The following is a 15,933-nucleotide window of genomic DNA, read 5'->3' on the forward strand; positions in this document are numbered from 1 at the left end:
ATTTGTAATTTTTGTTCTATAAAAGAAAAAATACTAGTATTCAGTATTTGTCTATTAAATAGGAATATTATATAATATATAACAACGGTCGTTTTTCCTCCTTTTATATGATTAATATTAATTCCACAAATATATTACGCATTAATAAAGTATAATTAATTTTCTTGAACATAAGTAATAGATAGTAGGAAAAGTTTCATGCAATATCACCAATTATTTTATTTTAAATAACGGCAATATAAGTATTGAGGCAAGGTGTAGTAAATAAAGAATTACCTTATCAGTACTAGTAGTATAAAAATAGAACAAAATAAAAGGAAAACACACTTGCATTAATATGCATTTAGTTTTGAAATAACTGATAATATATTGTTTCTTGTTTACTTATACATTAATATTTCGATTACAAGTGAAATATATAAATAATAATAATAATAATGTACCAGAATTTAAGAAAGCTAATTAGTTTGGTTGTAAGTTTTCAATGTTATTATTGTTTTGAAACAGAGTTTAATTAACATCCTACTAACTATTTAATTACCTAACACATAAAACCTTTTAAGGATGAATTGAGGGATGTAGGACTGCAACAATACATTAATTTACCAAGAATATGTGTTGTTGGTACACAAAGTTCTGGTAAATCCAGTGTACTCGAGTCAGTTGTTGGGTTTGACTTTCTTCCAAGAGGTGAAGGAATAGTAACTAGAAGACCAATAGAGATGCGTCTTGTTCATATACCTAGTAAAAATGGTGCTGATGAGGCATATGTGATATTTGAGAAGGATAAAAGTAAAAAGTATAGTGATTTTGAAAAAGTAAGAGAGGAAATAGATCGTCTTACAGACGAGGTTGCTGGTAAAAACAAAGGAATTGTTGATGATCCAATTATATTAACTATATATGGAACGCAATGCCCAGATTTAACACTTATAGATCTTCCGGGAATAACAAGAGTGCCATTAAAAGGAAGTGACCAATGTGACAACATAGAACAGCTTACCAGGGATATGGCGATTAGATACGCCAGGGATCCAAGAACGATAATACTAGCCGTTATACCAGCAAATGCCGATATGTCAACTTCAGATGCCCTGCAACTGTCAAGAAGAGTTGATCCAAAAGGCCTGAGAACCATTGGTGTTGTTACAAAAATAGACCTTATGGACAGAGGCACAGATGCATCTAAAATGCTCCATGGTGACGAAGTGCCTTTAAGACTTGGCTATACCGGTGTTAAGAATAGAAGCTCTGCTGATTTGAAAGCTGGTAAAACAATTAAAGATGCTCTTGAGGACGAGATACATTTTTTTTCAAGTCATCCAGTCTATAGGAATCTTCCGCCGGAACTAATAGGTACCAAAAATCTTGTTTCAAAATTAACAAAAGTACTATTTAAACATATTCGCACATTTTTACCTGATATAAGACGCGAAATAAATACAAGAATCAGAGCACTAACTTCTCGCTTAGATGAATTTGGTCAGTCTGTTCCGCTTGAAACTAATGATAGAACACAACTTATGTGGGCAATGATCACTGATTATTGTGAAATGATCAAGAATACCATACGTGGTAAATATGATAAAAGGCTCCAAACTTATTTTGAGCACGGAAATAGTGGTGGTAGTTGCGGTGATGGTATGTCTAGCGGTGCTCAAATTAGAGTCATATTTAATGAACTTTTGGATGAATATACCGAAAGTGACGTTACGTCAGAACTTACTGATTACGATATTGATACGGCTATCAGAATGCACGAGGGCGATTCAATGCCGGGGTTTCCATCACCAGATATGTTTGAGTACTTAATACTGCCTCATTTAAGGAAGATACAGTCGCCAGTTATGGATTGTTTAGATAAGGTTACGTCTGCATTGGAGAATGTAAGCCAAAAGGTTGCTCATAAGGTTTTTAGCAGATTCCCGAAATTGTCAGATCAAATACTTGATAGAAGCCAGGAAATATTGCTTGAGGAGAAAGAGAGAACCAAAATCATACTTGAACAACTCGTTGAGGCGGAGACAGGTTATTTATTTACAAACGACTCAAAGTACCTATCTGAACATGGAAGTGTCATTAATAACAACAATAACAGTCCAAATGATCCAAGAAGCAACGGCCAACAAGGTGCTGTGCAGGATCCAAATATCCAAATTGGACCAGACGGTCAGCCAATCCAAAATAGAGAACAGACCAAGACATCGCAAATATTCTCCCAAGTTCAACAAACAGTCGGTAGTGTTACCAACTCGCTTTCCGCTAATCTTTGGAATCAGGATCCATTTTCCCAAAATAAGGACACCAAGAAAAAAACACGATATTCACAAGTCTTTTTAAAGGAAATAAGAAAAAGACTTGATTCTTATTTCTCTATTGTTGTTAGAAATATAAGGGATTCTGTTCCCAAAATAATTGGTCACTTCCTCGTCAGACAAATTATGGATAAACTTCAGTTCCAGTTGTACAATGAATTCAACAAAAGCGAAAGGCTTTCTGATCTTCTGGACGAACCCAATCACATTGTAGAGGAAAGGAGGGCTCTTAATAACCAATTAAACACCCTTAAAAAAGCAGCTACTATTCTACAAAGGGACCCGAATATAGCAGCTCTCACAAACAATGAATTTGATGAACAATATGACAGCGATTTGCAACAACTCCAAAATAACATTAACCAGAAAATGAATATTGGTCGCGGCGGAGCTCCGCAACAACCATTTTCACAGTCCCAAAATCCTCAAAGGGCCAACCAAATGATGCAACAGCAGAACGTTAGTGTTAATCAACAAATTCAACCCCAAAATCCAAATTCCGTTGGTAACAGCAACCCTCAAAAGGCTTCTTTGTTCTCTTCTTCGCAAAAGCAAACTCAAAGAGATCCATTGTTCGCTAACTTTTAATTGTCAAAATAACCTCATTGACTGTTTTAGTTTGAATTAATTCATCTGGTCCCGCTCTCGCTTTCTTCTGCATTTTCACATTTTAGTGTGCTTTGTGTCACTTGTCCCTGAAATATAGTCTCCAGTTGGCACTTTTGGAAGCACAACCGAAACAAAGTGTTATTTTTGGTGCTCAATTAATTTTGCATCCGTTGCATGCAAAGGTATGTAAATAATGTGGATGGAAATTTATTTAGTTATGTGGGTAAGTTGTCTGTGCATGCATGCATCTCTGCAGGCCGTAAAATGCCTGCCTGGGATACAGTATAACACAAGGGTGGACTTTTGGACATCAACGAAGACATAGTATCTACAGAGTTCAGTTAGCTTTTTGAGAGAGTGCGTTTTGAATTTCTGCCGACCTTTGAGTTGGTTTCGAACACTGAAAGATGCAGTGACAGGTGGTGGAGAAAATACGAGAAAGACAAAGACGGTTTAAAAACAAACTATTTAAATACGAATTTCACGATCGGTTTCCACCACTCTTTGAGTCTAAATGAACCGTCATGGTGTTTGGCCCAAGTAAACAGGTCCGGAATTTTACTCTACTCCCGTGAACAGGGCAAGTGCCAGTTGAGGATTTTGGTGAATAATTAGTTCACGGCGGGGGGCAGGCGGAAACAAAACAATTTATCCTGGCGTTAAAAATCCGGAAACTGAACAAGTGGTGGCAGTGGTAGAGACTAAAGTAATAGCAGTAAAAGGAACTAGGCAATAAGAGATTTGGTAAGGTAAGGCTGGGAGTGTAAAGGTGCTTTTAGTTATTCTTTCTTTTGTCGTTATATCCGTGGCCTTTTGATTTGGCCTTAAAGTTAAAACGGGGAAAATTGCTTGCATATTTGGGTTGGTACATAAAAAGATTAGCGACAACATATACACATATATGTGAATGCAAATACTTGAGTGAAAATATATACTAACATAAGGGAAATAAGGGAATCATATATATGTGGTTAATACTATTTATAATAATTTGCTTAGTATTGTTCGGAACTATAATATACTGTTCCCTAAAGGACTATAGCGCTTCTTATTCACAAGACAACATATTATGTGACGCTTTTATCGCATCTGGGAGACTTACGTTTCCGAAAAAAGACCTTAGACACTATTTTCAACTTAGAGATGAGGTTGCTCCGCAAGACTGCTCTTTAGAGGAATTTAGACTGAGACTAAGAGCCTCAAATCCTGAGTTGGTATCGGAGATGAGAAAATCGCTACTCAGAAGCTCAATGGCAGTGCAGGAGAACTACTCAAGAATATCTTCCGAGTACATGGGTAACATGCAATTATATAGGAAATTGCTTCTTTCTGAAAAACAGTGGAATTACGTGGAAAATGCAATGGAGGAGCTGAAGGAAACCGTAGAATACATAAGAGACGAGGCTAACTTAATTCAAGACGACTGGGGGGACTATATTTTCTCAGATGCGAAAAAACTGAATATGATTAGGAAAAAGCAAGAGGAATTGAGGATTATGAGGGAGAGAAAAGCGAGGGAAAGGGAGATTGAGGAGAAAAAGTCACGGGAAAAGGAGATAAATGACAGCGAAATGGCAAATAAAATAGCCATGGAAATTTTGAAAGAGTGCAATATAAAAGACAACAAACGGGAGAATAACAATGGGAATATCAAAAAAAGAAAGAGTTAAAGCAGCATTTGTGCATGTTTCTAATTAAATTTGTTCACTACTGTTACTAAGTGACCTTAAATCCCACAACTTTAATGTGCATTTATTTTTGGATTCCAACGTTCTATCTCCGGATAAAGTAAACAGTATGCTTTTTCTCCTATTCATGTCAATAAAAGCAACGGATTTATCGTCTATATTATATTTTTTAGGTGAGATAATCTTATTCTTAAGTTCGCTTTTCTCGCACTCAAAATAAAGCTTAACGTCATTTAAATTCCCTTTTGAATCTCCAAAAAGTATTTCAAGTTCTGATTTGTTTTTCATGTCGAAACACATGGCAAATCTTTGGTCTATCTCACTGTTTTCTCTAGGAATCTCACAAAGCACCTTATTGGGTTTCCTCACGTCCCAAATGTAAAACTTGTCGTTTCTTCTGTCCCCAGAAACCAAAAGATACTCTAAATTCTCGTCGCTGTGAGGGTCCTCCAACCAGTAAAGCTCTGTGATTGCATTCATTTTTACCTCGTTGTCAAATATTCTTATTTGTGTGGCGCCATCCTTCAAATCATGCAAAAACATGCTTCCCGAAAACGTCCCGGAAGAGAACACCGAGAAACAGCCTATTCCTTTTGTCTTAACGGAAAGAGAGGAAACTAGTCCTTTTTGGCGATTTGTACGGCTTTCCGAGCCTAGTACTTGTTTTTTCAGATTCTTTAGTAAACAAGGCACAACTTTTGTTAATTCACAGGCGATTTGCTATGTGGCATAAAAACTTACGATACACGATACTCGTTCTGGGTTTTTATAGTCGCTTACATAGATTCTATTCTTACACCCAAAGAGCATAATTGACTCACTTGTATATGCATTTATAACAAAGTCAAGTGAGTAAACGTCCTCTAACTCGTCTTTGTCGTTTTTAACGTGAACGGTACTGGTTGTTCTCAGTCCGAAGTCAGTTAAGATAACCGGGTAGTTTTTTCTGTTTACCAACACATAGTTTTCAACTTGTGTTGGTTTTTCCTTATCATCCTTAATGCCTCTCTCGACTTCCACTCCCCCGTATCTGCTTTTTTTTATGCCTCTTATATTACCTCTGCAAAAAGGTGTTCAGACTCAATAACTCGCGCTCAGCTTTTCAAACTGTCAAAAGAACTAACCCCACTCTCACACTCTTGCTAGGTCTCAATCCATTTGTGTTCACGAACTCTGTTTTCCCGTTCCCCACTGCCAATTCCTTTGAACCAGGAGTCTTTTCTTCAAAACTGAAGCAAAACAGACTCTCGTTGCAGGCAACCAGCACCGTATCCTTAAACTCGTCGTAACACAACCCAACTGGCGTGTCAAGGCCCTTCTCATTTTCAAGTGTTTGCATTAAGTGGTGACATTAAGGCAAAGTGGGACGAATCAATCCCGGAAAAGAAAGTCAGAGTCAACGAAAAGAAGAAAGACGCGTGTTCTCAGTGAGTGAGCGTCCATGCTCTAGCCACTCGTCTCACGCCGCAAAACACCCACTTCTGAAAACCCACCTCCAAGTCGCAGCAGCCTATGCACTCGAGCATATCCAGTTCGAATTCGACAAATTCTCCCTCCGCAGAAGAAACAAACCGCCCTCAATCCCTACAAGGAAAAGCCACTTTACTAAGCGAAGCACCTATTCATTCCCACCGTCAACAATGAATTAATTAATCGGAATCCTCCACCGCTTCCCGCCACCCGCCCATGAAAGGCACCTATCCTCTCGACCAAGTGACGTGGGAGTTCCTCGCGGTGCATGCAAGTGGCGGTATGCATTGCATGCGAAACTCCATGACGTGTGGGGAGCCAGATGAATTGCTAGTCAAACTCAGTCAGCAGAAGCTAAATTGGAAATCCCAAGGTTGTAAAGAAATACTTATCACATACCTATTCCTAAAATATGTTTCGTTTCCTTGGAATTGCACTAATTCAAGAAAAAACACTCATTTTAACAGTAATACGTCCTTTCTTTGCATTTCTCCGTCAGCACTTGTCATTAATGTCTACTTGGTGAAAAATGAACATTTCTGGCTTGGCACTTGTTAAACATAACTGTTTATCTACTTACTTGGTGTATTGACAAATCAGCGAAAACAAATGTGATTGCTTGCAAAAAATAGATAATTGGTATTTCAATTGTTTTATTTTCGCTCCTGGGGAAAACTCTAAACGCCTGGATTTAAACCTCTTAACCTCAAGTCAATCCAGTTGCTGTTGTGTTCTCAAACTCTTTCGTTGTATTTTAAAGTTGGAACTAGTGTATTTATTATAACAATAATAAAAATCTGTATCCATCCAGCTTGTGCACCAGTACATATGCACACTCATACATACGCATATTCGTTCATATATAAATATGGATATATACAAATGAATCTAAATACATAAATACATTTGATTAAAAAGTCTGTTTATACGCATCCTCACGTCTTTAGAAAAACACACGCATTTTACGACTCGCCTTGTTACCCACCCTCACAAACTTAATGGTATGTACCTGCTTCTCTCCACATTACCAAATTTTCTATCATTGAGTCCCTCTCGGACTTTGACTTGGCCTTTAATGATATTTCCATGCCTTGTGGCTGGTCTTCCGAGGGCGGACCTACTATCACGAAGCATGTTGGTCCCGTGATCTTTCTGGGCTCGATCATATTTGCAGATTTCAATGCATTACTTTGCAAACCCTTCCATATGTTTCTCACCTTGACAATGGGAAGGGAGTTGCTATATTCGGCGTCCTTGCTGCCTATTTTCCACTCTAATTTATACAAATCTTGTGACGCTCTCCAAATGAATTCGTCACGCAATTTTCCGTCTAATACTATCTTGAATTTTCCTCCATTTCTTAAAAAGTCTTTCGTTTCCTTAGGCAAGTCCTGTACACCATTTGGATACGGTTCAACATTCCAATGTGTTATATCAAAGTTAAAATTCTCGCACAACATTGGCAAGGATGAATAATCGGCCGACATCAGTGCAGTGCTTACACCGTTTATAAAGTCTTTTCTTGGACCTTTTACTTTGGATGCTGAGCTTTCAAGTGAGTTCCTGAACTCGTCATTCACAATACCGGGAACCAAATCCAATGCATACTTGCTCAAGAATACTATGTATTGACATACGAGTGCCGTCGAGTCCCCATCTGAACCAAATACAGTCATCAATTTACTCATCACATTTATTGTCTCAGTGCTTGCTATTGACTCAATACACAGATTCTCCGATAAAAGATAAACGAGTATGCCAAATCCTGCTCTCATTAATCGTAAGTGTCTGCCGTTCTCCTCCTTCTGTATTGAGTGATTTATTGACTTGACAATTACATTGCAATCATTCACATCCATTTGACATACTTGATATCCTTTTGGCGCATCCGATGAACTGTATTCCAAATCTGGACTGCCACAGTAAAGCAAACCAAGCAATACACGTATTGCTTCAACCAGTACCAATGTCTGATCTGAACTATTCTTGATAGATTCACATATTGATTGTGCACCTCCAGTTGCTATAAAGTCCAAAGCATTGCTTGGATCGGCCACACAACGCCTCAGTAATCTAAATGCTGCTATTTTTAAATCAGAACTTCCGTCTTTGTTCTCAATGATACCTATTATCACTCTATATATACCCGCTGATATCATATATTCCATCTGTTCTTGTGCACTGGTTTGCAAGGACAACAAATGTATTGCTGATATTGTAAACCCATTGTCGTAGTCATTTTTCAACAACTGTTTTATAATTATATCAGTGCCACCATTTGAATGGAACTCTTTTGAATTGTTCTGACTTCTGCACAACATTGACAATACGTCAAAACATAGTCTCTTTATGTCCGGATCGTCCATAGGAGCGTTTATAATCAAATTTATCAGTGGTTTTATCAGTATCCCAAATGCAGATAGCTGACTTGACTCGTTCTCCGATGCTATATTACATAGTGTTCTCAGTTCCATTAGTATTGTCTCTTTTGGTAACTTGCTGGAAACCTGGAGTAAGTGATCAAACACATTCTCTATGCGTGTTGCTGCGAATATTGATATATTTGGTGTAAATAAACACAAGTTGGCTACTGCCTTCAATACTGACATAAATGCTCTTGTCGCGACTCTCTCCTGCTCCCCATTGTAATTGTTTAAAAACTGAACAATTACCGCTGGTATTCCTGACGCTCCCAACTCCTTCTTGGTCTCGTCTTTCTTGTATCCCAAATTTACTATTAGTACACCAAGTGAGTTTATTACATCCCAGTAACCGGTGTATGCTGTGAACAACGATTTTATTATATCAGGACCCTTTGACTTTATAAACAACTGCTTGTTGTTAGTGTGTTGTATCGTCAAATTCGCCAATGCTAAACAACCGTTTGTTACCGTTGGCGTTATCTGTTCAGGTGGCATCTTAACTGATGATTTCAGCAATTCGCATATAAACTCTATACCTCCACTTTCACCTATGTCCGTTTTAATGCTCGGTATGATCGCCAATGAACCCAAAAGGTACAATACATCGGGCAATATTCCAACATCAGTCTTTGCTTTTATTATTGTTATTAATCTCTTCAATACATTCGCGTTCAATAATGTACTCACAAATTCATCAGACACTATTCTTCTTAAAGCTCTAAATACGTGTCTTAAAGTTATCAGATTGTATTGTTTATTGTCAAATGCGTCCCATATTGACAATAATATGTCTAGCATGCCGGAGCCCAAGAATAACTGTCTGCTAACGGCTGTCTTTTCAACCAACTGAAGTCTCAATGCCAATTTATCCTCCCTGTCTGATCCTTCAAGTTGAGCTGACGAATGTATTTCCTGAACCAAATCGCACATTATCTGTGCCGCTCCTGTCGTTGTTGCACACTGTATTGCAGACTTTTCAGACTTCGACATGTCTATTAATGCCAATATTATCGAATTCTTGGTCTCTGCATTGTGATTTGATAAATTCAGTAACATTGTCCTCGACCACATGTTATCAGTCAAATAGTCAACATCCTCTTGGATTCCTGATATCAATTGGACCGCCATGCAACCATACTTAAAGTCATTCTCTATCGAGCTTTCCATGCTCTGCATTGCTACATACTGAGACATCGTTTGAACCAAATACTCCAACTTTTCCATAACCAAAGTAGACTCTGTGCAACTTAGTGACAGTCCCTCAGATTCTCTTCTCTTGAACATTTCGTAAACAACCTTTAGTGATAATTCTGCCGGAACATCTGCTGCCATTGTATTTGTAATCTCCTCTACCTTCGCCTTGAGTCCCTGTCCGAATTCATCACCATAGTAATCCCCTAATTGAGCTATCGAATTTAGTATATCATCAGTAACTTGTTGTTGAGACATCTCGACTCCCATTCCTTGTATCTTGGCAAGCGTTAGCATCATATCTGCTACTGCATCCGCTACGTATGGATCAGAACCTATAATTTGTACCGAAGATGTACCTAATATTGGCAACACTGAATTTAATGCTATTGACGATGCGTTCTCATTAGCTTTAATCATTGGCGTCAATGCTTTAGTTGATTCTCTTATTACATCCGGTGACGTTGGATATGTTTGAATCATTGATAGTATCTCCGCTGGAGAATCCACACCCTGTATTTTTGCTTTATCAGATACAGAGACCGATGCACCTATTAACTTCGACACTGCAACTGCCACTCCCTCGCGACGATTCTCATTCAGTGATTGATCGTCGTCATATGCTCTGCATCTCCTTATTTGACGTGATAACAACGATTTGTCTTCTATCTCATGTGAAGAAGATATCAACTTTGTCATTAAGTCACATAGTGTAGCATCTCTAATATCAGACTTTAGTGATCCCTCGGTCAGTCCCTGCAATTCGTTTAGTCCGTTAACGGAACATATCAAACTCGAATCAACACCTCCATTTACAACCAAGTTCCCTATCAAATTCATACCTTCGACGGACACTGTGTCGTTCTTGCGATGCTTCCTTATGTTCGTGATTATATTTGATATATCTCCCATCGGGGTTTGAGCTACATATTGTGCTCCCACGCTGTCCTCCGCCAATATTCTCAGGAACTCGTATATTTCAGCAACGACCTCGGGGTCGTTTTGGTATTTCTCAGATATCTCACAAATGTGTGGCAAAAATGTGCCATTATTACACCTCTCTAACACATAGTTTCTCGTATATGGATTGTTTAAACACCCACTTAGTATTCTTATACCTGAACAGACATATCGCTTCGTAGACACTGCCTTGCCAGACATGTCCTCTAGATTATCCTCTATATACTGCATCATTCCTGAAGTGGCCACCGCCCAAGAACCAAATGAATCCTCCGAATTGTCAAATGCTCTGTCCGTTATTCTTTGAGTTAAAACCGCTATACTCGAAAGCAGTCTCACGTCAGTGGAGTATTCCGTTGCCGCTGCCACAAGAGACTGTAAGCACGCTTCTGTATATTGTAGTGCATCATCCGGATTCTCCGGCTGCGCCGTCACAAACACGGCCAATTGTCTGCAAAGCTGATCCAGTTCTCTCGGACAGTCCGGACCGTTCTCTTGCTGTGTATTTATTATGCTTATCATCAAATTCTTTATTGTTTCGTCAGCACCACACTTTGACAAAACCTCCCCACATTTCGATATTACTGCTGGATTATCGTTGTGAACCATCATTACGTTCTGCATCAGCTCCACTATTGCACACTCCCTTAAGATTGTATTGTCCTCAGAGCTAGTTAAGTTGTTCAACAATACTAACAGGTCCTGCATGCACTCCTCATTGTTCTTCTGGGCGTCTATTGCCCTCAAAACAACCTCAACGCATCTGTGCAAGTCCTGCTCAAAATATGCTCTTATGTCAACATAATTACCAATAAAGTTCAATACTCTGCAGGCAGATCTTATCTGCTGTGTCTCTGACGGATATCTATCTATAATGCCAAGTGCTGCTATTATACTTCCCGCATCAGTCGTTATTTGAATCAGAGATGTATCGTGGCTGCTTATCAAGTCATTTATCGCGTTTAAACATCTTACTCTCACCTCCGACTTAGAGCTCACGTTTACTGCATTTACCAATCTGGTCAGAAGACTGTTAAACGACGGCTCTGCCAAAAGACCTTCCACTCTTTTCGGAGACGTGGCCATAGCCGCTATTGCACTGCAAGCGGAACCCAATATTCTCTCGTTCTCTTGGAAACTGTCCAAACTGGTGCATATCAACTGAACCGCTCCATTTTCGAAACTTGTCTCTGCAACTTTCATGTCAAATCTAACCAAATTGGCTATGACAACCAGGTCATCCACAATGCCTGTCTCTATTTCCTCATTAAACGGACACTTTGACAGGTTCTTGTAGACGTTCAACAGCGTCAATATGACGTTGTTCTTAACCAGTGAAACCTTACCAACTCTCGATGTAGATATTAAGGAAGAAAGTGTTGACATCGCACACAGTACGTTCTGCGCCACTATTGCTTCTTCTGTATTCAATCTGCTACTCGCCAGTTCTTCAATCTTACACAGCAGCGCTGGTATGCCTTCAGATGTAACAAATCTGCATCCTTCTGGCGTAACCGCTAATTCATTGCACGTAGTTAATGCCTGCAATATCGTCTTTAAGTCGCTTGAATCCAGAGATATCTTTATCTCACCAACCTTCTCCGATATTATTTTCTTTATCTCATTCACAGGCACTAGTGCCAGTGCCAACGGTGCCAGTATCAATCTCAATTCCGAATTGCGATTGTGCAGTCTCATTGCTCCCTGTACTATCTCTATCGCACCTGACTTCCTTAATATTTCTATAGCATCCGGTGAGTACTTGATCAAAAGCGTCAGTAGTGTAAAACCTGCTATTTGACAATCAACCAACACCTTCGTTCTTTGCAAAAACGCCAAACAAACCTTAATTACACCATTCTCTATTTCCGCCTTGGCACCGCTCTCGTTCTCTCCTATGATACAGAACGACTTGATGCATTGCAACTGCACAACACGGTTTTCAATGTACTTTCTAATTGTGGACACCAACGAATTAACAACGTCCACAACAACCTCATCGCTTCCTATCCTCTGCACCTCCGTTAAGCTCCTAACCGCCTTCATATTCTCTACAACAGGGTTGTCATTTGTGTTCTTCTCTGCGAATGTTTTCATTTGTGGCATCGCTGCTATATCTAACAATTGAACAATAGTTGGGCCCAAATCACCAGATGCCTCGGATATTTTCAATGTACTCGTTGTCTGAAACGCAGCCGATATCAATCTTTCCTGTCCTTCGAATGGATTCTCCGATATCCACTTTCTCGCGTAGCTTAGTATGTCATCACAAATACTCAAAGATGCAAACAGAGGCGTCAAAGTTGATATCTTGCACAAACCTGCTATTGCTGCCAAGTCTTTGTATGCAGCATTTGGATCTGAAAGTGCCACTTTCGGCAAGTTATTTGTGTGGAGCGTAACATCTTTATCGGTTGCAATCACTTCTAGAATGTTTAGACCTGCCTTTTGGATATACTCGTTCGAGTTGTGCACCAGCATTGCCTCCAGGATCGCATTCACCATCTCGCCCTGGCTCAGATATACTGCACTCTCCGAGACATTGGAGAGCTTCTCTACCAGTTGTATCGCAACCGTGACCAGAGTCTCGTCGTTTACGTTCTCCATAATCGACTTTTCTATGCCAGATATGCCTCCAAACTCAGATATTGCCTGCAAAGACTTTATAAAGGGTGCCAGATGATTTAACGTACTTAAGGAGGCTGCCTGGTAGGCCGCATCATCGCAGTAGTAGTTCAAACACGTGGCTACTATCTCTACACTCTGCACGCTTATTAATGCCTCTGCCAAAGGAGCGTGCTGAGATGCAATTGACAGCAAGTCAGCGGCGCATTTCGTGAAGTCTTTGTCGTTCTCTACATTCGCATAAAACAGCTGCAGCAAATCACCCATTATTGACGCGGCTGCCACTGCAGTTGTCTCACGTACGAACAGAGGATACAGAGATTGGCACACCGCCGTAGATATCTCCAGGTTATTTATACATGTTGCGAATGAGGCGCAGATTGCATCTATTCCACCAGAGCTTATTAGCGTGTCAACATTGGACGGGTTAGACGCGACTCTTGCTAGGACCCTGAGCGAACCCACAATGACTCGACTTGATCTATTGATGTGTTCCTCATCCGAACTCTGCGAGTACTCAGCCACACCTTGATTAAGCGCTTCTACAACCAGGGAAATGCCACCTTGACGTACGATTTCGTCCGCAAATGAAGACACGTAAGCCATTGCGGACAGCATTGTCAGCGCATCGTCCTTCTGCGATATATCTGATGTTGGCGATTTAATAACAACTAAACACTCCATCAATTTCTGGGGATTCATGAACATCTCCAAGCAAGCACCACCCTTTTCAGTGACGCCTCTACGGTTACGATATAAATCGATTATGTGTACAACTGCCTTGAGCGCATCCTCTGGTGCATCACCATTATTTGCGCATAGCTTTACAATCTCTAGGCAATTCTCGACTAATATTGCCGATTCATTGTCTGTTTTTGACCAATTGTGGGCAAACGAAAGAGCCTTGGTTCCTATGCCTGCTTGGGCAAATGCAATGGCTCCCGCTTCGGCCTGTGCTATTGAGCATATTGCACTTGTTACTCTTACCATTTCGGAACTGCCTATGTACTTGCTTTCAAAAAATCTGCCAAGCGTTTTCGCCGCCACCTCGGCATCTATTGCATTGACCGAGAATAAGTTCTCTATTGTGGAGCATATTATAGGCACCAAACCGCTCTCGCTAGTCTCTATAAGGCTGTTTACTGCCATTGAAATGATTGAAGATCCATTGCCCGATATAAACATGTTAATTATCTCCCCATCCTGAGCCTCCTTCATAAATTCAGATATACCAAATACTATCCTCACGCAGTTTGTTGATATGTCTTCGTCGTCCTGGAACTGCTGCAGTGCCTCACTCATTAGCTCCAGTACTCCCCTCTGGATCGCATCTAAGGAGTTCTCCTTGTACAGCAGTGTCGGGGGAACACACAGATCGCTGAGTGACCTTAGCGAAAACAACAACATTCTCTTAAACTTCTTGTGCTGGTTTGCAGATGATATTGCAGTTGCAACCCCATTGTCGGGAGCACGTTGTGCTGTAGTTTAGATTTCACAAGGTGAGATTTTGTTGTTGATGTTAAAACATTGCAGTTAGTTAACAATGTTCCGAAAAAGCAGTGAATCGCTTTAACTTGATTCCACCAGATAGAGGTGAAGTGGAACAGGCGCATGGCAAGGAGGAGGCGACGTAGTCCGTAATGGAACATGTGTGGCAGGCCAGAAACGTGTTCTCAAGCAGGAAAACTCACTGCATCCTCGCCTCCTTTTATCGTCCATTCAGTCAAGCGGAATTAAGCCAAAGCAATCGGGGAAACTTACTTCTTGTTACTGCCATTTTTGCAATATTCTGGCTTTATAGCCGTAACTTAAATGCGTTATATTATTCTCTTTGTGTGTTATTTTTAATTGTATTAAGTAAATATATATAAATGAAAAAATTCACCAAGTATTTAAACAAATCTAAAAAAAGAAAAAACAAGTGCACCTAACTCCTTCTCCTTGTATGCAATTTATTTCATTTAAACTTCCTTCTTCCAGAATCAGCTCTCTTGATTTAGTATAAAAGTAGATTCTTAACCTCGTTTATAAGATATAAATTGCATGTAGGCGCGAATAAGATAGTTTTTCTGGATTTGCTTAAATACCCGCGTCCTGCTTATACACGAGAGTCAAAATGCGGGCTTTTCTGTTTATTTTGCATGGCACCTGTAGTGCGTGCAAAGTGCTCGGATTTTTGTCAACTGGTCCGTGTTGTCGTTTCTCCATGTTCAGAGCCAAACTTACGGAGGGTTTAGCTCGCTTTCGTCCAAGGGAAGACTCGAGGATCCCTCCCTGGACCAGATGTCCGTTGGTAACTGTCTCCGGCAGTTGTTTTAGGCTTTTCGTGCCTGATTGCGCGCAAATACGAACTGCTTCGTAACTAATTGTGAAATGCTTGGTAATTCTGAGGGCCTTAAGGTTGGTCTGAATGTGAAAGGCCTTTTTTCAGCTCGCCTTGTCCAGTCAGAAGGCGTTCAACTGATGTATTTTACTGCCATGATTCTGCGGCCCGCCTCTTTGTGCGTTGTTTCAGTTCCTCCTTAGCCGTTTTCTGAGTCTCAGTGACTTTCCCTCTAAACCGAGCTCCATAAAACCAGGTGCTGGCGCACCGACCTGTTTAGCCAAACCTATTCAATGTTCGGCCTCCATCGAATGCTTCGTATTTTAATC

At 40.0% G+C, this 15,933-nt stretch overlaps 4 protein-coding genes across 4 annotated transcripts; 2 read left to right on the forward strand and 2 right to left on the reverse strand.

Moving 5' to 3' along the window:
• Positions 1-437: 437 nt before the first annotated feature.
• On the forward strand, positions 438-2,903 carry FG386_001986 (uncharacterized protein; the record flags this gene model as incomplete). The annotated part of the gene is made up of 2 exons (XM_067341334.1): positions 438-473; positions 564-2,903. 2 exons carry the CDS (start codon positions 438-440, stop codon positions 2,901-2,903), a joined length of 2,376 nt encoding a protein of 791 aa, XP_067195589.1.
• A 986-nt stretch (positions 2,904-3,889) lies between these two features.
• Positions 3,890-4,594, forward strand: FG386_001997 (uncharacterized protein; the record flags this gene model as incomplete). The annotated part of the gene is made up of 1 exon (XM_067341345.1): positions 3,890-4,594. One exon carries the CDS (start codon positions 3,890-3,892, stop codon positions 4,592-4,594), a length of 705 nt encoding a protein of 234 aa, XP_067195600.1.
• Positions 4,595-4,618: 24 nt separating this feature from the next.
• FG386_002008 (uncharacterized protein) lies at positions 4,619-5,951 on the reverse strand (the record flags this gene model as incomplete). Its single annotated transcript, XM_067341356.1, has 3 exons — positions 4,619-5,287; positions 5,354-5,672; positions 5,737-5,951. 3 exons carry the CDS (start codon positions 5,949-5,951, stop codon positions 4,619-4,621), a joined length of 1,203 nt encoding a protein of 400 aa, XP_067195611.1.
• Positions 5,952-7,077: 1,126 nt separating this feature from the next.
• On the reverse strand, positions 7,078-15,058 carry FG386_002010 (putative Armadillo/beta-catenin-like repeat protein; the record flags this gene model as incomplete). The annotated part of the gene is made up of 2 exons (XM_067341358.1): positions 7,078-14,759; positions 15,043-15,058. 2 exons carry the CDS (start codon positions 15,056-15,058, stop codon positions 7,078-7,080), a joined length of 7,698 nt encoding a protein of 2,565 aa, XP_067195613.1.
• Between the last annotated feature and the right edge of the window lie 875 nt (positions 15,059-15,933).

This window comes from Cryptosporidium ryanae, assembly GCF_009792415.1.
Source record: "Cryptosporidium ryanae isolate 45019 chromosome Unknown contig_30, whole genome shotgun sequence".
In the NCBI taxonomy this organism is placed as follows: domain Eukaryota; phylum Apicomplexa; class Conoidasida; order Eucoccidiorida; family Cryptosporidiidae; genus Cryptosporidium; species Cryptosporidium ryanae.